The sequence below is a fragment of the Pteronotus mesoamericanus genome, unplaced genomic scaffold, assembly GCF_021234165.1.
Source record: "Pteronotus mesoamericanus isolate MK-2021 breed Mesoamerican mustached bat unplaced genomic scaffold, CSHL_Meso_final contig_68, whole genome shotgun sequence".
NCBI classification, from domain to species: Eukaryota; Metazoa; Chordata; class Mammalia; order Chiroptera; family Mormoopidae; genus Pteronotus; species Pteronotus mesoamericanus.
Genome location: NW_026555234.1, coordinates 25,569,377 through 25,591,759, shown reverse-complemented (window position 1 = coordinate 25,591,759; position 22,383 = coordinate 25,569,377). Strand labels below are relative to the sequence as shown.

Here is a 22,383-nt window from a genome sequence, read left to right as displayed (position 1 = left end):
TGTCCAATACAGAGAACAAGCGGTCTGGAGTTCAGGTGAGAAATAACAATTTGGGTCAATACTACGATGAGTTGAAGTCTTGAACATATACAAGAACATGAGTGTAGAAAGGGAACAGTCAATAGGTTTGAAGAGGAAGAATACTAACAGAATGGGGTATGAGGAGAAATGTGGTAAATCTGTTTCTTGCCAAGACTCCAACTAGTGCACAGGTATTTGGAAATGTTGATTGGAAAGTAATTGAAAGACAGGAAAAGATTTGACTAGATTTGCAGATTCAGGACATTAGTAAATGGGCAGTAATTAACCTATACCTAGATAAGGATTTTTTTAGACCAACGATAACTCCATTATGTGTTTTTTCAAACACCACCAAGCAATTAACCCAGTTCTTACACTATTTACCTGGAGATAGTACCAGATTGTATGGGTCTGGGGTCAGTCCCACAAGACTGCCCCCGCTTCAAATGGCAATTACAAGTCCACATTGTCACCTGCACTCCTGACCAGCTGACTGTTAATCAGAGGTTCCCGTGACCCTCTCCTTGGGTTTGATTAATTTGCTAGAGTGGCTCACAGTGAAACATTTACTTATGTTTACCAGTTTATTATAAAGGCTACAGATGAATAGCCTGATTAAAAAAGTATACAGAGCAACATCTGTGGGAAAGAACAGGGAGCTTCCATGCTCTCTGGGCACATGACTCTACCCAAATTTCCACAGCCTCACAACCTGGAAGCTCTCCAACCCCATCCTTTTGGGTTTTTATGGAGGCTTTATTATAATACATAAGCATGATTGATGAAATCATTGGCTGGCCATGATTGAATTCAATCTCTATCCTCTCTCCCTTTCCAGGAGGTGGGGGATGGGGTAGACATGAAAATTCCAACCCTCTAATCACCTGGTTGGTGCCCCTGGCAACCAGACAGCAGCCTTGGGGGAAGGGGAACTCTCCAAAAGTCACCTCATTAACATTAACTCAGGTGTGGTTGAATGGGATTTACTATGAATAGAAAGACAACACCTTCAACCTTCATGTAACTGGAGCTATTTCAGGAACCAATGACAAAAAAACAAATATTATTACGAGATGCTCCCATTGCTCCTAATGCTTAGGAAATCCAAGGGTTTTAAGAGCTCTGAGCCAGAAGTGGACAAAGAACAAATGTACCTTTCTTATTATAAAGCACAGCATCACATTAAAAAATTGGTAAGGAGAACATAAAGATGAAGATAAGTGGGGAAGTGTTAGCCGGAAAAGGTCAAGCAAAAGGAAAAATGATGGAAAGGACAAAGCAGAAAGGAAATTCAAATGAAGATGGAAAGAGGAGAAATAAAAGTGAAGGATATAAATGGAGGAAAGCAACCAAGGATCCCTTATAATCTTGAATCAAATTGCCCGCCTGCTCCCAGTAGGGGCAATATATAAAAAACAACATTTGCTCCAATAAAAAATGATATAAAGGTCAATGCACATGTCCCAAACCTTTAGTTCTACTAAAATTATTTATGATTCACATTTTAAATTAAGGGATCAAAATCCTTGTCTGCGTAGCTTCTGGTCTCAGAGCGGCTTGCTCCTTTCTGTTCACAAGGGTTTCGCTGGGCCCCGCTCCTGACTTCACCCTGCAAGTTTTGCCCCTCGAACCCTAACTCCCAGAATTCCCAGGTCTGGGGCTGCCACGGGGCTGCGGCCAAACGGAAGTCGGTCAGCATCATGAAGGCTGCGGCCTTGCCGTTTGGAAGAGATGGATTTAATAAAAGGGTTAAAAATTATATGTTATATATTAATATATGTGACATATGATATACATATATAGATTGGTTATTCATAAAATTTTCAAATTCATTCCTTCCAAATCTATCTACCTATCTATTAACTTATTTGGTTACATGATTCTGACAAAGTTGGAAGGATTTTTAATGACTAATCATTAACTTACTACTAACAAGTACGGGAAATAAAATGCATTCACTGACATAGCAATTCTTACAATAAAAAACAATCCATTTCCTTCAACTTGCTAAAACCATGTGCTTATTACTATGACTCTCATAGTTCTCGAACACAATTGTTTTTTTTTAAACATCTATTTTCAATTAGTCATCGTGATATGGCTCTAAGACTGTTTAACAATCAGTAAGGTCTATGTAGGGGCCTGCCTAAATTCTTGACATTTTTCTAATTGTTTTCTGCAAAACCACATGCAGAGGAGGCGGTCGCAATAGAAACAGTCAGTGAATCATTACCAGGATGCGTACGGCCTCAGCTTTCTGTGCACACGACGTGTGGGTGTGTGCATGTGTGCATGTATGTGTGCATGGGCCAAGTTCCTACCAGAACTAAGATGTGTTTGTCTTCTTGATCTTCCACCTGTTCCCTTTCTTTCACACAAAAGGCAACATCAATTAAATAATCAAAATTAGTTGCCAAGAATTATGAAACATGTCAATGCATGAAAAAAATCCTGCTTCTGCCCATATGCGAACACATGAGCTTCTCTGTGTTAGGTGGGCAGGTTCAGGGGGCAAGGGCTTTGCTTCGACAGCTCCCCAGATGACACCAGGGTCATCCTGGTGTCCACTATGTTTTTAGAAGACTCAGTCCACAAATGTGGTATCTAAGCACAAGGCGATTCTTAAGATTAAAAACAGCAATTTATCATGAAACTGCTGCTTGTTAATCACGAAATTTCCTCTCTACCTCTTCTCCCCTCGATTCCAGGGGAATGCAGTGAAACACTGAAGTGAGAAACCATAATTACAATCACATTCCTGCCCTGGGGTCAACCTAATTATCCACCTCTCAACCCCAAACAAATTTACTTCTTTAAAAATACAGGCCATTATCACTCATGGGAAAAATACAAACAAAGATTAAGATGACGTTTAGGCATAACTGCAACCTTTCATTTTTAAGTGACCTCTTAGTTTAATGGCTTCAATGCATTCTTATTCAAGTGCAATATATATTGCAGGAGAGAACTGTAATAAATGACACTGTCATGACCCTTAGGTTAGAGCAAAAGAATATTGGAAAATAAATCTCAATTCTGGATACTCACCAATCCTGCAATGGGGGTAGGCAATCTATTGATCTTTTTAACAAGTCCTGGCTTTATAGCATTCAGCAACCTGTCATGGAAAAGGCAGAATGTCAAAGGAGACATAAAGCAAGATGGATCACGCAAATCACCTTTATCCAGGGCTACAGTTAAATTGCTGAATAGGAAAAGCAGCGAATTTAAAGCATGTGGTAAATCTCAATAACCAATGAGCCTTAGTGCATACAGGTGAAGAGCTTTGCCAACATCAAGTCTGTCCATGGCAGGTGAAGTTCTGGAATTTGGAAATGTTGGGAGAGAAGAAAGGATGGGGGCTGGGAGATGCTTCGGGGGGAAGGACAAACAGAGGAGCTGGGTGGAGGCCAGGAGGGAACAGTCTAGGATTGGAGCCAGGTATTACTACACAGGCAAGGCACGGTCCCAGCTCTCCCAGCCAAGGCAGGATCTTTTCAGGGATGCACTAAGCTCAGAGACCAACATCTATCTTCCCAAATAATTTGCCAAGACTTATTCTATCTCCGGACCCTCTTGCTCTTTGAGGAGAGTACCTTGTTAAATGTGGTTGAGCCTCCCTTAAGAAAGGGGAGAATATATTTAGCAAAAGGTTACCCAGTCATGTCCTGAAGATTTTAAACAAGGCTCACCACAAATCCCTAGATACAAAAGAAATGTGAGAAAAATATTTTGGGGGTAAAGGTTGAAATCATGTAAAAATGCTAATACAACAAGGGGAATGCAAGAGGAAAAAATTATAACTATGCATATTTTGCAGTGTATATTCTGCACCCACGTCTTTGACCCAAGTTTTCAGGGAAAAAATCTTCTGTTTAAGTTTTTTAATTCATTTTTTATTTAATTAGATACTTTTTTTGTATTATAAGGGAATTTTAGCATTTATTTTTGAACATATTATGGCACAAGAAATTTTATGTAATAAATAATTACAAAATACAAGAACAGATACAAGGTATTTCTGCTACTACCCATGTATAATGTGCATCCTTATTTTTTCCCTCCGACATTTGTGCAAAAAGTGCACATTATACAGGGCAAAATGTGGTACTTGTCTTCAGAAAGTATTGATTCAAAGTGAAAAGAAAGAAGAAAGGGCAACTTGTAAAGCTAAAACAGGGTTGGCATCTGGGTGACGTGGTGGAATGCAGCATTTGCAAACTAGGTTATTCATAAAGGGACAGCTGAAGGTAAGGAAGGGGCTGCAGAACAAAAGCATTTATTTCCAAGTTCAGGAATCTGAGGAGAGGCAATCGGGTAACATCTCAGGATACAGTGTAAAGAGAAACTTGGGGCAGGAATTATTATAATCCAGGGGTCAGCAAGCTCTAATCCATGGGCCAAATTTGGCCCAATGCTTGTTTTTATTAAAAAGCTTTATGGAAAACAGCTATGCCCATTCATTTACGTGTTGTCTGTTGATGCTTTTGTGCAGGGCTGAGTAGTTACAACAGAGAGCAGATGGCCCACAAAGCATACAATCTTTACTAGTTGGCCCTTTATAGAAAAAGTTTGCCAACCTCTGTTACACAGGCAAACTTCGGAGATATTGCGGGTTCAGTTCCAGACCACTGCAATGAAGTGACTACTGTAATTAAGTGAATAGAAATCTTTTTGCTGGTGGCAGGTCTTGCCTTCAATTTGTAAAAAAAACTCAACATCTGTGAGGCACAATAAAATGAAGCACAATAAAATGAGGTGTGCCTATAATTCATGCAATCCAAGATTATAGCCAACTGTGAAGAACCTATACTTAATAGATTTCTACAAGTCAATAACAAAAGATCCTTTGAAATAGTTTAATGGTTAGTCTTTTTTTAAAAATTTTATTTATTTATTTTTTAGAGAGGGGAAAGGAGGGAGAAGGAGAGGGAAAGAAACTTCACTGTGTGGTTGCCTCTTGCACACCCGCTACTGGGGACCTGGCTTGCAACCCAGGCATGTGCCCTGACTGGGAACCAAACTGGCAACCCTTTGGTTTACAGGCCGGCACTCAGTCCACTGAGCCACACCAGCCAGGGTTAATGGTTTGTCTTGAATGCAGCCTATTTTTGACTTTGACACCACTATGCATCTATATATTAAGAAATGTCCCTACATTGTTGCGACAGACAGGGTGTTCTATTTTTGCACCAAGGATTTTGCCTGTTCTTGGTAACTTTCACTGCTTTTCCAACATGCTACCACCAACAGGTGACACTGGAGAGGACATGTGCCTGCTTGCTCGCTGAGAGCCAACCAAGATGGAGCTCTTTTCATGAACTTACTTAGTTTTAATTATGAATTTAATCTTTTTTGAAAAGTGCTTCTTTATAACTCAATTTGGAGTTATTATAACTTATTTCTAACTTCAGTTGCAAGGCAACTTGTTCATGCTTTTCATTTTACAGTTTAGAAAGCTGAGGTCTGATGATGATGGATGAGTAACTTGCCCAGAGCGGGTGAGCCGCACAGTCAGGCTGGCGCCCAGCCTTCCCGGGTCGGCATGCGCTCTCACCCAGGGTTCGCCTTCCACATCTTGTGGTTTCAAATAAACACACAGAGATGGTGTCTCCAAAGCAGTTCTTAAACGTACAGAGTTGTAAAGATACATGACTTTTCTCACTAGTTCTTAACAATGTCATTTTAAACTGGATTTTAAAATAGTATTTGTGCACAGCCTGGTAATTTAAAAGGAATCAAAAGGACATTCGGTAAATCATTAAGTCTTGCTGTCACTCTGGTCCCACAAGGCCCCAGAAGGTAACCTTAAAGACTTTCCAAGGAAAATGTCTAAAGATACATATTTCTTTTTAACAGACGGATGTAGCATGTATTATGCATCGTCATACACCTTGTCTTTCTCCTTAACGATGTATCTTGGAAGTTGACACCTTGTCTTTCTCCTTAACGATATATCTTGGAGGTTGAACAATTTGCCTTGAAGAGTGTGCCTTGTCAATCCATGTGGACCTATGTGCTTTCTAACAGCTGTGGACTACAGGCTGCTGGAGCTGGCAGGAGGGCGAGGGCACTGGCTCTGGAGTCCAGCCAACTGAAGCCAAAACCCTGCTGGTCCTCATTAAGGTCGTTACGTCAGGCAAGTCCTTTAGCTCCAGTTTCCTCATCTGTAATATGGAAATATAATGGTGCCAATTGCATGAGTGTCACTGAGCCTTAAATGTGACAAAATACGTAAGGAGCTAGCATAGAGCCTAGTGCATAGTAAATTCACTATGATGTTTCTCTACACTTTTGTGTATTTATACTGATTCAATTCACAGCATTTTAGATCAGCCATTTTCTCTAATATTTTAGGTTTTTCTAATGAAATAAAGTACCATTGCCACCAGATATTTCTGAGCTTTTTGCTAATTAACCAAAGCAGAAAAAATAACAAATGCCCTACCCCCCCCAAAAAAAATCGTAAGTTAAAAGTCACCTTTTAAAGAGGCACTCTTCCTGTTATCTAATATCTAAAACTTGTGTTAGAAGTTTCAGTATGATGGCTCCACCAAGCCCTCTTTCATACATGTTTTTATTTTAAGTAGTCTTAAATACTTCATTATATTCATCCTTTGTAGAATTATAGTTATATGGCAGAAATCTTTCCTGTCACATGAAGCTGTAAAAAAATGACAACAAAGAAACACAAGTATAATGCTAGGAATACTTTCAAGATCAAGACAGGTGTATTTTTCATATAAACATTGCCCCAGCTCCCTACACAGTTTACAAAACACAACAATAAAAGAGAACATTCAATTCACATTGCAGAAATATCCAACACCTGCTTATCTTGTATTCTGCATTAAACTGAAGGCATTTTTTTTTTGGTATATAATAGGAGTCAAGTGAGAAAAGTTTAACAAAGCAGCTGTGAGTAAGAGCCAAGTACTCACTTGCAATTTTATTAAAAACCACTCCTGCCTTCCTGTGCAAATTAAAATATATTTTCAATAAATTTAATGATGACATGCTTTAAAGCAAGGATACTTTACATACAAGAACCTTCTGAGATGCACTGTCCTCTAATACCCTGTCCTGTACAGACAGGTCATGCATTCACTCCATCATTTTTGCAGAAGAAAAGATTAAGCCCTAATCAGATGTGAAGACTTCCCCAGAGACACACACAACTAGTCTGCAGCACGCAGAGCCAGTCCGCAGGTCTTAGGCCAGTCATTTAATCTGTAACTTGGTTCTTTAGAAAATCCAGCCTTAGTATGTAATCAGAACATAAATCAACACACACACACACACACACGCACGCACACGCACACACACACACACACACACACACACACACTCCAAACAAAAAACAAATCCCCAAACAAAAACTGTCTAAATACAGTGGGATAATATCAACACTAGATGGGAATGAAAAGAAAATGGAAGAAGGTGTCTGCTGGGGGATGGTTAAGTATAAGGCACATGAGATCCAGATTTGATCTCTGGTTGCTCTACAACCTCATCGTAAGGGATTTCAGAGAATACAATGTGGCCATTCACTCCCTCTGGAGTAGAACCCCATACCAATTTCCCACCTGGTCTGTGCTCCCCAAAACCTATAGCTAGAAGGCCTGCATGAATAATTTGCTCTCTCTGTCTGTTAAAAGATTATCTTTGTATTCATCCAAAGACATTTCTGGGAGGTTGGCATAATGCTATACAACAAAACAAAACAAAATTAAACATTTGTAGTAATTCAAGTAGCATTCACATGTCATTTACATTAAATATACCCATGACTACAAACAAAAATAAAGATAATTAAATATATCGATGTGAGGCCTTATTAGGATGAAATATTTTCTGACATTTGATTTATCCAGCAGTTATTTATCAAGTGCCTTCTGTGTGCTGCACACAATTTTAGGCCAAGGAAAGGCAGCAGTGAACGAGACAAGCAAAAGTCCTGCTCTTTGAAACTCGTCATCTTGGTAAACAGGTGGAGCGGTGGGATGGACAGAAAATAAACAAACAGATAAAAGAGAAGAAATTTTCAGATAGCATAAGCACAGGGAAGACAATCATAGTAAAGATCAGGCAGGTGGTACTGCACTTGGGCAGTCAAGAGGGCTGCTCTGAGAGGTGACATTTGAGGAAAAAAAAATGGAATGACGCAAAGGTATTCGCCAAGGAGAGATTACAGACAAGTTTCTGGTGGCCTGAATTGTTAGTAAAAAGTCCTGAAGGATGGGGTGGGGTTGGTACATTCAAGAGCCCATGTAGCCAAGCAAGGTGAGTGAATGGGGGAGACATGACAGGAGAGCCAAGGTATAAACGATATCCAGGCCCAGGGGAGGTGTCTAATTATTTCCCAAGTACGGTGTACTCAGGAGCACCTCTAAATACTTCAAAGACGAGATTGAGGTACTCTAATTTATCATTTTAAATCACCACTATGTGCAAACAGAGAAAACATAAATTTACAACTGCATTCATATAGAAAGTTTTTGCTTATTAAAATATGGGTATCAGAAAGCACAGATAAATAAAATAATTTATAACACTCAGTTTAATGCAAGAGGAAGGTGCAGTGAAATTGGATTAAGTGGTCAAGGTTTTAACAGGTAAATCTAACATGCAGTAACTATAAGCTACTGTACTGAGATGTGGCTTGATCAGAGCCACAGTTTTCACTTGAATAAAATGAGGATTTAAAAAAAATACATCTTCCATCCAGAATTGTGATGAGAAGAGAATGGGACAATGTGTAGCTGGTATTTGGTAAACAGAAACTTGCATATTCACATTCACTTTATATACTGAGCATGTCCCTTTTGCTAGGTAAGTGCAAGTTATTTTAGTTTCAGCTTTTTCATTGGCCAACAGCCAGGCTAAAATAAGTTTCCCTTATTTTCTTTTTCTGGCCACCTTTGGATAAAAATCTCACATTAATGAATCAAGTCAACAAACCATAGAGTTTGCCTAATATGTCTGGTAAGAAACATCTAGACACAGGAAAAAACGTTATGATCTTGGATAATCTTTGATTATGAAAAAAGTTAATGGCATTCAAGGTAAGTAAAAATACATGTGTTTCTTATATGATCCAAATCCAATGGTGTCTACTAAACTCTTATATTCTAAATCTTCTAAATCTAAAACATACTGTGACCTTTTTCCAAAAAAAAAAAGACTACCCCATATGTTCCTTCATGTGCTCAACAAATATTTATCAAGCTGGCATAATGTTCTGGCCCAAAGTTGGGTACGGGGGACACACAGGACAACAGGGCGGACCCCAGCTCTCTCCCTCACGGGGCCTGCTCACTAAGAGATTTAAAACCCACAGGAAGACCAGAACTGTGCTCACACGTGGCTCATTCTCCTACCGCCTACTGCACAGCCATCTTGAGTATTTGAGAAGGTGAATTAAAGACACGCTCTGAACACATGCTATGGAATACAGTTCTTGAAAGACGAAAGACTAGATTCCTTAAAAAAAAAAACAACTATTGTTGAGACATCCAGGAATGAAGCTATGTTCTAACTAGACCCCAGGCTGCATTCGGTGGGTCTTTGTAACACATCCTGGTAGCCTCTCAATCATTCTTTAGTGGTTATAAAATGCAAACTGAAGAAATTTGTTTCTATTTGCAATTTAAAAAATAATCTCAAATGTCTACTCTGGAACAGAGTGGTTCTGTTTCAAATGGACTCTTCCAGCAGCCAATATAATAGCTTTTCAAGGGGCACAACACTGAGAATATCGCTACAAAGGATATGTTAGGAGACCATTCACACAGAAAGCATTATACATCCCAACGAGCAGTTTATTTGTTATTGGACAGAAATATATTCATTAAAGGTAAAATTTTTAAAGGATTGAAAAATGTAGCTTATTTTGCAAGTCATTCAATTCAGAAATTCAAGTCTAAAAATTACTCTGGAGTTGGGAGGGGAGCAAAGATGCTGGTCTGGACCTTGAACACAGGGTTGAGAATTCTGCTTAATCTCATGGGAAATCACTTTATTCTTTGCAACAAAAGATTACATCATCATCTCATTTAGCTTGGTTTATACAGCTGCAATAGGCAACTGTGATCACAAAATTACCTACTTTGTGTCCCTTTTAATTTGGCTCAATGGTGTTTTTTCTACATGGTTTCCTTGATCACTTTCTGGGTTTGACTAGGTATCTTAGACGAAGGTATATACTCTTTCATTTAATCTAACATGGCAACTCTTTTTTAACCTACGCATGAGATCAATTTAACCTTGACCATAAACCTGTTACAGATGTCATTTTTAAAGCTTTCTTTTTAGAGTTGCCTTGGCAAAAGCAGGAAACTTAATAAACCTTCTGAGGTCAAGAAAAATCGACTAAAATAAGGGGAAAGTGAAACCCGGACCAAAAAGGGAGTTTCACATGAACAAAATAGTGATGGAATGCAAATTGCCATCATTAACATCTGCTAAATGTTTGAGGGGTGCATGCATTGTCCAGAATGTGTGAAGTACAGGTCTGTTTAAGTCACTTGCCTTGAACATACCTAAAGAAGAGATTATAAGAGCTTTAAAAGGCCTCTGTAGACTTGAAATTCCTAGCAATTGGGTCTATCTCTGTGAATTCTAGGGCTCAGCAGTGCTGTTACCACTCAATATAGCACCTGTGGCAGAGACCACTCACAAACCTGCCTCCTTTCCCTCCTGGGTGCTCAGCTGGGCTGCATTTGCCAGCCTCCTTTGCACCTTTCTATAGCAAAATAAGTGAATTTTCTGGCCAGTGGAGTGTGGGCAGGGTAATATACATCACCAAGGCCTGCCCCTAAAACCCCTTCCTCTCCCTCTCCTCCCTGCTGGCACCAAGAAGACCTCAGAGCCACGTGTTGAGGGTGGCCTCTCTCTTAGCTGGGGTCCCTGAACAAGTGCCTGGAGTGGAGTCATCTCCACCCTTTGCTGTTGCCAAAGTTGGGCCACAGGAGAGTAAAAAGTGCATTTCTACTCTTTTAATCCACTGAGATATAAGCACCCAGCATTACCTCAATTATTATAGCTCTCCAGAAGCTCTTTTCCCATAAAACCCCTGTTCCCAAGCGCAAAAGTAAACACCTGGGCACAGCCTTCTCCCCTGGGTCATGCTAGGAAGGCAGCAGGAGGGAGAAGAGCAAAAATTTGGGACATTACAAACAAATGGACCCATTTTTATTGTTCTTCTTACATATCACTTCTGTTAGTTACACTAAAAAACAACCCTTCTTACATATCACTTCTGTTTTTTATACTACACAAACATAAACTAAATAATTTATAAACATGGAAGGGAACCTATAGCAATTATCTGATACCTTGGAGTCCTTTTTTGATTCATTTTCAATCTGTCTCAGAGGCCAATCTTTGCATGCCCATTCTTGCCGTTTGGAAATTATCGGATTTTTGGATTAGAAGCAGCTTAGAAATTTATAAAATAATCTACATAAGGAAACTGCCACCAGGCACACATCTGAGGTTTCTACATTTGAGAAGATGACTTTCCCATGATGCTTAACTTTCTGCATTCCAGTAACTAATCCCCAGCCACCAGTCTCAGCCATCCTCATCCCCCTGCCCGCCGCATGCACACGGAGCCCACCTAACCCTGGGCTTTGGCCGCGCTGCCTCCGCCCAGTGACATCCAGGGGAGCCCCCCTGACGCCTTCACCTGGTAACAAGCCCCTTCCTTCCCAAACTGCCTTTCCCACTGTGCCTCCCGCTCAAGGTCCTACCCACCTTGATAAGCTACAAGTTTACAAAGACATGGGATCCATGGACTGTGAAAACTGGTGATACGTGAACAGAATTTAGTATAACCAAAAAAATAAAATAAAATAAAATAATAGAGACTCAAGTGACTGTGACACAGGCAGCGATACATGTAATCATCATTGTGCTGGGTGGTAATTATGGATACACGATGAAAATTAGTATTTCTCTTGCACAGCTAAAACACGGTGCTGCTGAGTTTACTGTCAGGAGGGCGGACACATGTCTTGGAAAGTGAAATTGCTGTGATATGGCTGGGAATGCTTCTGTATCCAGACGAGTGGGTAGGCAGCCAGCTGCTTGCTCTCTGTACTCCTTGAGCAAGAAGAGTTCCTCACCATGAGTTCTAGAATTGGGACACACAAAATTCCGAGAGCAATGAGAGCCTTCTGACACAGAAAGACCAGGGTTTGACTCCAGCTCTGCTACTCACGAGGCAGATTACTTAAGTATTCACCATCTGTGAGCCTCAGTTCCCTCCTTGTAAAGTAGGGACAATAATACCTACGAGCCATGGCATGAGAGTGTGACACAGGCAGGTAACACACCTGGCACAGGCCTGGTGCTGGGTACACACTCCATAAATGTCAGCCATTATCATTGTCTCTTCCCCTCCAAGAAGGTTTCAACCCCAGGCCCTGCCCGCAGGTGGAAATTCTATGCGTCAACTCTTGGCTCATGTCTCCCTGTAAGCATCCTGTCTGTGGCTCACCCTAGGCTGGAAGTTGGGAGAGATGAAAGGACAGAAGTGAGAGAGTGAGATAACGTTAGTCCTGTTTAGAGACAGCCCACATGGGCGTAGTCTCTAAAACAGGGGCTGGGGAGGAAGGAAGGGAGGACTCCGACCAGGCGAAGACAGCAAGAAGCCCCAAGGACACCCTCAGTTACAGTGCAGCTGTGCCGGCACTGCCTTTGGTCCTGCTACCCTGCCAAAGTCTAGCCTTATCTCTTGCCAGGGCTCCTGTCTCCCTCCCTAACTTGCCGTCCTGCGGTTGATAGGGAAAGGCTAAGAGCTGAGAGGCCCTTGCTGTCCTAGGAAGGGTAGATCAGCTTCTAATGTGGCTAGTTAGCATTCTGGATTGATTTCCTATTCACTTCACATATTGTTATCAAACACCCCACCCCAGGTGCCAGCTAAGCCCAGACCCCCTCAGAGGAATGCGCACTGACATGATCTCAGATGTGGGATGGATTACCTAAGACTTTATGAAGAGCACTAGTTCTATGGGGAAATAATCTCCAAGTTCTAAACGAGTGACTTGGAAAAGAACTTTGCAAACACAGACTATACATAGTTAGGTTGTAAATTAAGGAGGGCCATAGCAAGACAAGTGTAAGAAGCATTTCTGCTTCTCCTTGGCATGGCATTTTATTCAAATATTTGTGTTTGCTGCACAGCAAAAAGTAATCAAAAGTCTCCACTACGAACAAATGTCGTTCCCTCAGAAGTAAAGCTAATCCCACTGCTGATCTGTGTGGAGCCTGTGCTAGCTGCCTATTGTTCACTGGACGCTGCTGAAACTTTTTAGCGTGCTACTCAAGGTCTTTCTCAAACCGACTTTTCTCAGACTGATACCCCTCTTTATCTCTAGTCTGTCCCATTTCTTCCTAGGTTCTAGCCACACTCCCTTCCGTGAGCATGCACGGCCCCTTCATGCTGCTGAGCACTTTCACAAGCTTGCTGCTCCCTCTGACTTGCCTCTCCCACAAGCCTCTCCCCATCCCTAGCAAACCCCTACTCATCTTTCAAAACTCAGCTTAAATATTACCCTTCTCTCTGAATCATTTCCTAGGAAGGGGGTGTATCTCCCGCCTTTAGGTCCCAACATTCTTTGGCTCCCCTGTTTATCATCCAACACCGACACTGTCCGAATTCCCTGCCAGGCAAGGGGTAAGTCCTCTTTGTAAGCCCAGTTCTATGATAAGAGTGTGTTTGGTGAGTAAATTGATAATAAAACAAACAACAATTGCAAAGTATTGGGAAGCCAAAAACATCAGTTTTGAAATTGCAACTGTTGTCACGTGAATCGCATCTGAACCACTTTCTCGGCACCAAAACTAAAGGTGGGTTCAGGCAACCACAGTATATAAGGATCATCCAACAGGCTTCCAGTTCCTTCCCACCATTTACTGTCATTTCATTAAGTTCCTGCTGGTTTGGGGGGTGGAGGATGGGAATTATGGGAGTCACTGTGTTCCTTTCGAAAGGACAGTTATGCGCTGGCTGGCCCAAAGAAGGCGATGAAGTCTTTGGGTTCTTCCCTTTGATGTACCACAGGACACATGAATGAGAAGGGGGCCGGCAGTTGCGGGGGCGGGGGGCTCCATTCCACGGCAGCAGCGCACATCATTCCGCTTTACAGGTGGCAGCAGAAATACAAATTGCAGCCTTATTCAGAGGAATGGAGAATGTGTTCTTGAGGCTAGAAGCTCTGACAGGGAAGGAATAAGACTAAAAGCAGAGCCTTTTCATCTGTTGTAGAAAAGGGGCTTTAAGTAAAGGACAACTGCAGTATTTAAGCTCCAGGTCTCATTTTTCCACTCCGTGGCCTTTCTTGGTCTGTTACGCTTCCTGATTTTAATGAGTGTGCCTTTGATTTTTAGGTTTAGCTCTGTTATTTCCTTTACATCTGGTGGCACGTTACAATGTGATACTAGCACATCTAGAAATGCACTAAATGACATTCGGAATAAGTCTTCTAAAGGGCATAGTAAACATCTTGAGGGAAATTTTTAAATATCATAATGTGTGTGTCCATGTGTGCATTTTAACAGCTTGAGATATAACATAGAGTTCACCCACTAAAACTAGAATCTGATTTTTCTTTGTACATTCATAAGATGATACAACCATCACTGCAAACTAATTTTAATTTTCTTTCCCCCTGAAGGAAACCCCATACCCATTAGACTTAACACCCCAGTCCCTCACCATCCACAGCCCCTAGCCATAAACAACCAAAATCTAGTTTCTGTCTCTACAGATTTGACCATTCTGGACTTTTCATATAAATGGGATCATACAATATGTGGTTTTTTGTGACTGGTTTATTTCTCTTAGTATAATGGTTTTGGTTCATGCATGGTATAGCACTTACTGGTAGTTAATTCCTTTTTGTGGCCAAATAGTATTGCATTGTATGAATACATCACATTTTACCTATCCGTTCAGCAGTTGAAGGGCATTTGTGTTGTTTCCATCATTTGACTCTTATGAATAATGCTGTCATGAACATTTATGTGCAAGTTTTTGTTAGTCATATGTTTTCATGTCTCTTGGATATGTACCTAGATGTATAATTGTTGGGTCATATAGTAACTTAACGTTTAAAGCTTTGAGGAACTGCCAAATTGTTTACCAAAGTGGTTACGCCACTTTACATTCCACCAGCAGTGTATGAAAATTCCAACTTCTCCACATCCATTTATTTATATTTACTGTCTTCCTTTTTAATTATAGCCATTCCAGTGGATATGATAGTATCTCTTAGTGGTTTTGATTTCAATTTTTCTAAAGACTAATGAGATTGAGCATCTTTTCATGTGTTTATTGGCCATTTTTATGTCTTGTTTGTAGAAATATTTATTCAGATATCATTTTCCATTTAATTGGATTGTTTCTGTTTTTATTATTGAGTTATAAGGGTTCTTAATGTATTCTAGATAAGTTCCTTCTCAGATATATGACTTGCCAATAGCATATTTTCTCCCATTCTGTGGGCTTAGAGATGGTATAATTTGCAGGACAAACGTATTTAATTTTTATATAGTCCTATGTCTCTATTTTTCTCTTTTGTTGTTTGTATTTTTATGTTATATGCCGGATATCATTGTCTAATCCAAGGTCACAAAAATATACTCCTGTATTTTAGTCTAAGAATTATACTGTTTTAGTTCTTATTTTTAGGTCTCTGTCCATTTTGAGTAAATATAACATTGTCTGAATACACATTGATTGATTACAAACATGTTAATAATTTCAAAAATTTTAAATTTGGAATAATCTTCCTTCTTCCATTTTCCTCCAATTTACTACATTTCTGCCATGTGCAAGCGCCATTAGGCATGGAAAAATGTATGAGTCACTGTCACTATGTCAAGGAATTTATAACCTAATAGAAAGTTAAAACAGACAACCTCATGAGTAGTGCCATGTGTAAGACAAATTACTTGCTCTAAACAAAGCCAAAATACTTTCAAATCAGAAACAAGGGGGAGCCCTGGAAATTAAGGTTGTCGCCTCTGCTACAGGATAAGCACTTACCCCCGCCAATGGCACTAAGAGGAGGAGGGGAGCACTGAATTCAGGCTGCAGGTAGGGGGCACCTTCGTGGAAGAAAAGGTGCCCAATGTGTGGGTTTAGGATTTAGAAAGATAGGAATGGACAGGAAAGTGAGCACTGCAATGACTGGAATGAAATTCAGTCAAAGGCACGGAAGTGGGGCAACGCAAAGAGGATCAGAGGGACAATAATCATTCTCTGGGGCCAGTGCAAAGGGGTAGTTTGGATAAGCCACATAGAAACACTGTTCCCAGGTGGTGAGGGATGCCAGGTTCTGGCCAAAGGAACCTCAGCCACGTCCTGTCTTGTGAGCAGGGGCACCAGGAACGATGAAGCCTATGCGGGAATGCTAGCCCCGCGGCAGAGTCTACAGCGGCCTACAGACAGGCGGGCACAGAGCTAATCACTTAGCCATAAAGTCTCAGCTTTCTATGTGTCTTTTTCATTCACTCATTCTTCCTTCCCTTAATATAAAGAGGGAAGTCTATTTCTGCATAGTTCACTGGAAAAAGAAATCATTTATAAACAGGTCCTTGATGGGATATTTAAGAAAAGGTCCTCTCCTGTGGGTAACCAAAGGAAGCATTTAGAATGGAGCACTTGAGGCAGGCATTTTGCCCACTTCTCTGTGGGAAGCCAGCCCACCCAGCCTGACAGCCCAGGAGACACAATCGAAAAATGGATTATTAAGGAAATACAATTAAGGAGCTACCAAATCCTCTCAAATACAAGCAAATCCTAATCCCTCACGGAACTCCCCAGGCAGGCAACGGGATAGGCCAGTTTCTCCTCCACCACCCAAGCAGCCCATATTTAAACCTGTTGTTATATTCTTAAAAGTCAATTGGTCATTCTAATAAATGTGCAATAAATTTCTTCAGTAAGAAAGAGAATAGGCCTGTGATTTTAATAAGCAGAAGTTTAATATTTATTAAGGCACAGATTGATAGGGGGAAGGAAATCACCTATTTTGAAGGAAGTGGTTTGATTGCACATTTTGAGAGAAGTGGTTCTGAATGATAATTGTGCTAAAATAAATTTCAAACACTTTTTTTGAAGCATCAAAACATGCTCTATAATTGTCCTATTTGGTCTAGGCCATGTAAAACTATGTGTTAAGAGAAAAGAAGTTGTAACAAAAATCATACACTTTTAAATAGATAAAATATTTGAAAAGATGGGTGAACTTGAGAATGTTTCAAATGTGCAATGCTCAAATGTACACAAGAGTCTTGTGTAATGTAATTGATACTAAAGTGCCATTTGAATGGGAACAGTAACCCCCCACATACTGTGCTAAGAGTCCTTCTTTTGATAGAAATCAAGGGCTGTTTATTTGGTGAGGATTTTTTTTAAATGGCAACACTGGGAGTCCATTCTGCTCATTCTGAGTCCCACCAATTCGCTTTCCATGTTCTTCATCTGTTTCCATCTTTCCTAACAGAAGGCTGTCGAGGATAGGATAGTCAGTTCTTGCCTAAGTTCCCACCTAAGCCAGGCCAGTCTTCAAACAAAAAGCAGCTTTTCAGTGGAGATCTCTAGAGAAAAGAGTGGGTTGAAATGTCCTCACTTGAACTTAAAAGCTCAATGAGCCTTGGTGCCAAAGAGCTGGAGACAGGCCAAGTCAAAGAGGCCAATTGTGATTTGGCAGAAAGACAAGGGAGAATCCTACATAGAAGGCCTATCAAATTCTTAGCAGCCTGCTAAGGCCAAAATCAGTAAGCACAAGGGTCCAAGTTAGCTGAGATTTGAGTGAGCATCTGGGCTAGAGAAGGAGCTCTCAACAGACACACTGAGGTCTACCACCTTGGGTCTCCATCTAATCATCTGCAAAGGTAGGTGGGAAGGTCTGATCCAGATTGTTCACCCCCCCAGCGTGGCTGAGAGGAATAAATAAGGGATAGGTTTGTGAATACTGAACAAAGTAATGCAGATTCAAAGGCACGAGTCACCAACAACTATGGTGACCATACAGCCCAGTTAGCCAAGGGCAGTCCCAGATTTCATTTGTTGTCCCAGCATCTCAACTGGTTAATTCCTCCATTCACACTCAAAAGTTTCATTTGAATGACAAATTATAAGTCATTGGGTCAGACTAATCTCATTTCTTTTTCAGCAGCTAAGGAAAACATTGCATGTATAGTTTATATTAGATAAGGCCTCTTAACAATAGCCTGTTGAAATGATGCAAAACAGGAGCCAGACCTAAAACAATTAGGTTAAATCAGGATCAGTTGACTGGCAACTCCCAGAGATGGATATGAAGGTCTCTAGTGCCTCCCTCTACCAGGGCTATGAAATAGAGGTGACCTCAAGCATCTCAAAGCCCTGCTTAGGTCCCTTGGTTTCCATGACATCACACTTCCTGGTTTCTTCTCCTCTCTCTGATGACCCTTCATGAGCTTCTCTTTCACCTCTCACCCAGGGTTGAGACTTCTCTGAACTATGACCTTGTTCAACTGTTCTTTTTTTTTTTCATTTAATTTTTTATTTTTTAATTGAACTTATTGGGATGACGTTGGTTAATAAAATTATATAGGTTTCAGGTATACAGTTCTATAACACATCATCTGTATATTATACTGCATATTCAACACCCAAAGTCAAGTCTTCTGTTACCGCTTATGCCCCCTTTACTCTTTCCTAACTCCTCCAATCCCTCTTTCCCTCTGGGAATCACCATACTATTGTCCGTCTATACGTTTTCTGTTGTGTTTTTTTTTTTGCTTAATCCTTTCACCTTTTCCACTCAGCCTCCAACCTTCTCCCCTCTGACAGCTGTCAGTCTGCTTTCTGTAGCAATGAGTTTGTTTCTGTTTTGTTTGCTAATTTATTTTGTTCATCAGATTCCACATATAAGTGAAATCATATGATGTCTTTCTCTGACTGGTTTATTTCACTTAGCATCATACCCTCCAGGTCCATCCATGCTATTGCAAAAGGTAAGATTTCCTTCTTTTTTAATTGGCTTAGGAGTATTCCATTGTGTAAATGTACCAGAGAATTTTTTTATCCACTCATCTACTGAGGGGCACTTGGGCTGCTTCCAAATCTTGCCTATTGTAAATAATGCTGCAGTGAATATAAGGGTGCATGTATTCTTTCAAATTAGTGTTTTAGGCTTCTTTAAATATATTCCCAGAAGTGGAATTGCTGGGTCTAAAGCAGCTCCATTTTTAATTTTTTGAGGAACCTCCATACTGCTTTCCGCAGTGGCCATACCAATCTTCACTCCCACCAACAGTGTATAAGGGTTTCCTTTTCTCCACATTTTTTTTAAGATTGTATTTATTTACTTTTAGACAGAGGGGAAGAGAGGGAGAGTAGCGGGAAGAAACATCAGTGTGTGGTTGCCTCTCACACATCCCCTGCTGGGGACCTGGCCCACAACCCAGGCCTGTGCCCCGACTGCAAATCAAACCAGCGACCCTTTGGTTCTAAACCCTTTGGGTTTAATTTACATTTTTCTGATGATTAGTGACATTGAGCATCTTTTCATATGTTTATTGGCCATCTGTATATCCTCTTTGGAGAAGTGTCTCTTCAGGTCTTTTGCCCATTTTTTAATTAGATTGTTTATTTTTTTGGTGTTGAGTTGTATAAGTTCTTTATAAATTTTACACATTAACACTTTACCCAATATATTATTGGCAAATTAACATTTCACAAGGGAGGCAAGAACATACAACAGCATAAGGTAGCCTATTCAATAAAAAGGGTTGGGAACATTGAATTGGTAAGTGCCAAAAATGAAACTAGACCAGTTTCTTATACCACACACATGAATAAACTCAAAACAGATTAAAGACTTCAATGTTAGATTTGAAATCATAAGAACTCTAAAAGAAAATATAGGCAATAAAGTCATAGACATTTCTCATAGCATTATTTTTTCTGATATATCTCCTCGGGCAAGGGAAACAAAAGAAAAAACACACAAATGGAACTACACGAAACTAAAAAGTGTTTGCACAGCAAAGGAAACCATCAACAAAATAAAAAGCCCACGGAATGGGGGAACATACTTGTTTCTCTTTCTTGCTGTAACTTTTCACATCTCACACCTTGACCTTGATGTCCGGCAATGGCTGGCAAATCTAACTTGAATACGTACAACCCATCCTCTCACCCATAAGTTCTGGGCCCCTCATCCCCAACAGCTACAGCGCTCTCCCGCTTGGTGGGCTGTCTATATCCCACACTCACCCTGCCCAAGCTGAAATCAGGACCTCTCCCAACAAACAGAGGACCCTTCACAGCCTGCATCAAGGACCGCACCCACTTGTCATTAACTATTGAAACTATGATGTTAGTTTTTAGTCTTTTCTTTCATTTATCTATACCATATAGCCTACCAAGTCCTGTTGAATTCTTCAAAATTCTTTTCATTTTCATTGCTCTGGAGATCAAATCCCAAAATCTTTCGATGGCTTACAAGGCGCCAAGCAATACTGTCCTTGCTTACTTCTTTCCATCCACCCTCATCTCATACCACGTCCCCTCTGTTTTCTACATTTTGACCAAACACATCTTGCAATTCCTCCAATACACAAAACTTTTTTCTGTCTTGGGAATCTTAAACATGTTATTCTTTCAGTCTGAAACATGCTTCCTCCCTACTCCCATATTTCTCCCCCTTTTCTCTGACTAATATTTACTCTATAGTCACTTCTCCACCTAAATATCACTTCCACAAGGGAACCTGAAGTTCATGACCCATGTGGAATAAGGCTTTAGATGGCAGATCTGACCAGGGCATCACTGGTGCATGATTTTATTGCAGTGTACTAGTCATTCTAGTAACTTAGCACACTTATAAGCAGGTTTTTTAAAAGGTTAGTTGATCAAAGGAAGAAAAGTTCTTCCCACATTGACAAGCAGATCTTATGTATGTACAATATGCTAAACACAGCAAACTCAGTCCAAACCTCTCCTCCTGCTCGTTTTCCTGGGCAGGATACCACACTCTTTCCCTTACTCTATTTTCATCTAATATAAAATTCACTTGATGTAACATTTCCCCAATAACCATCTCCCAAACTATAAAAATCTCCCTTTGTTTAACTTATTAAATCTTGGTCCCCTTTTCATTTACTCATACATTGGTTGACACTTAACAACAGCTTTGTGTGTGTTTGTTCAATCTCTGAGCACATTATAACACTCTTGAAGATCAGGGATCAAGGCTTGTATTTCCTTTTTACAGCCCTTGGTGCCTAATCTGGGGCTGTGCAGCACATGGTCGATATCCAACAAATCCTCCTCTGAATGACAAAACGTCTCCTTGGAAAGCTACACCATCAACTCCCAACCTGTCCTAGAGACTCATGCATATCTGTGCACGCCACATCTTATGCTGAAATCAGGACAAGAATCCAAGACAAACCCTCATTCTTAGACTAAGCAGCTCATTAATCAACAACGATATAAACAAGTGTTTGCCAATAGATTTCTTATCTTCAGAAAATCATTCCAGGAACATAGGAACTGAGACAAAAATCCACTGAGGCATTCTTTATTGGTCATTTATTTGCAGAGTAACCTACTCAGACTCTGCACTCAATGAAAACATGTCTGCAGAACAAACCCTAAGTTCACCTCTATGACTCCAAAGAAAATGGCGCTGTCTCGGAGCATCACACACATAAAGAAAGCCAGTACTTCCAGACCTTGACCTCTGAGTTTTCAGGGATGGTTCCATTCTTTGTGTAAAAGTGTGTGTATGGTGTGTGTGTGAGAGAGAGAGGGAAAAACAGAGGGAGGGAGAGAGCGAGAGAGAGAGAGAGAGAGAGAGAGAGAGGCAGAGAGAGACTAAGAGGAAAGGAAGGGGAAGAGAGAGAAGGAGAGGGGACAGAGATAGCAGATAATATTAAGGATGACAGTGAAGATGTTAAGATTGGGAGAAAGTTAAGGTCACTGATGGTGAGGCAGCCTAGGCAGAAATCTTACCACTGGTCTCAGCTTAGTCAATATGTGTCAGTAACTAGGTGTATTATATGCTACACCAGTGTCCAGTGAGGGACATTCAAAGGGAAACAGAAGAGGTCTTCAGGAAGCTTCCCACCTAGGGCAGTAAGCAGATGTGGGACAATGAGCTGAAGCTAAGTGCCAGCAGTAGAGGTCATCAGAAGCCAGAGAGGAACCCACTAAGTCTGCCTGGACCACCCTGGAACAGCTTCTCAAAGAAAGAAACTGCAACGGGCTGGAGGGAGCAGGAGGAAATGACATCACCATAGAGGTCAAGTTTACTGTTTTCAAAACAATCCCTCTCGGCCTCCAGCCCTGCCAGC

General features: G+C 40.7%; 1 protein-coding gene across 13 annotated transcripts in view; it reads right to left on the bottom strand.

Moving 5' to 3' along the window:
• Positions 1–22,383, bottom strand: part of LIMCH1 (LIM and calponin homology domains 1) — a 311,063-nt gene that overhangs the window by 160,771 nt on the left and 127,909 nt on the right. For all 13 annotated transcript variants that reach the window (XM_054582121.1, XM_054582104.1, XM_054582106.1 and 10 more), the window contains exon 3: positions 3,070–3,139. In XM_054582121.1, coding sequence (XP_054438096.1) covers positions 3,070–3,139 — 70 coding nt within the window. The remainder of the gene's footprint in view (positions 1–3,069; positions 3,140–22,383) is intronic.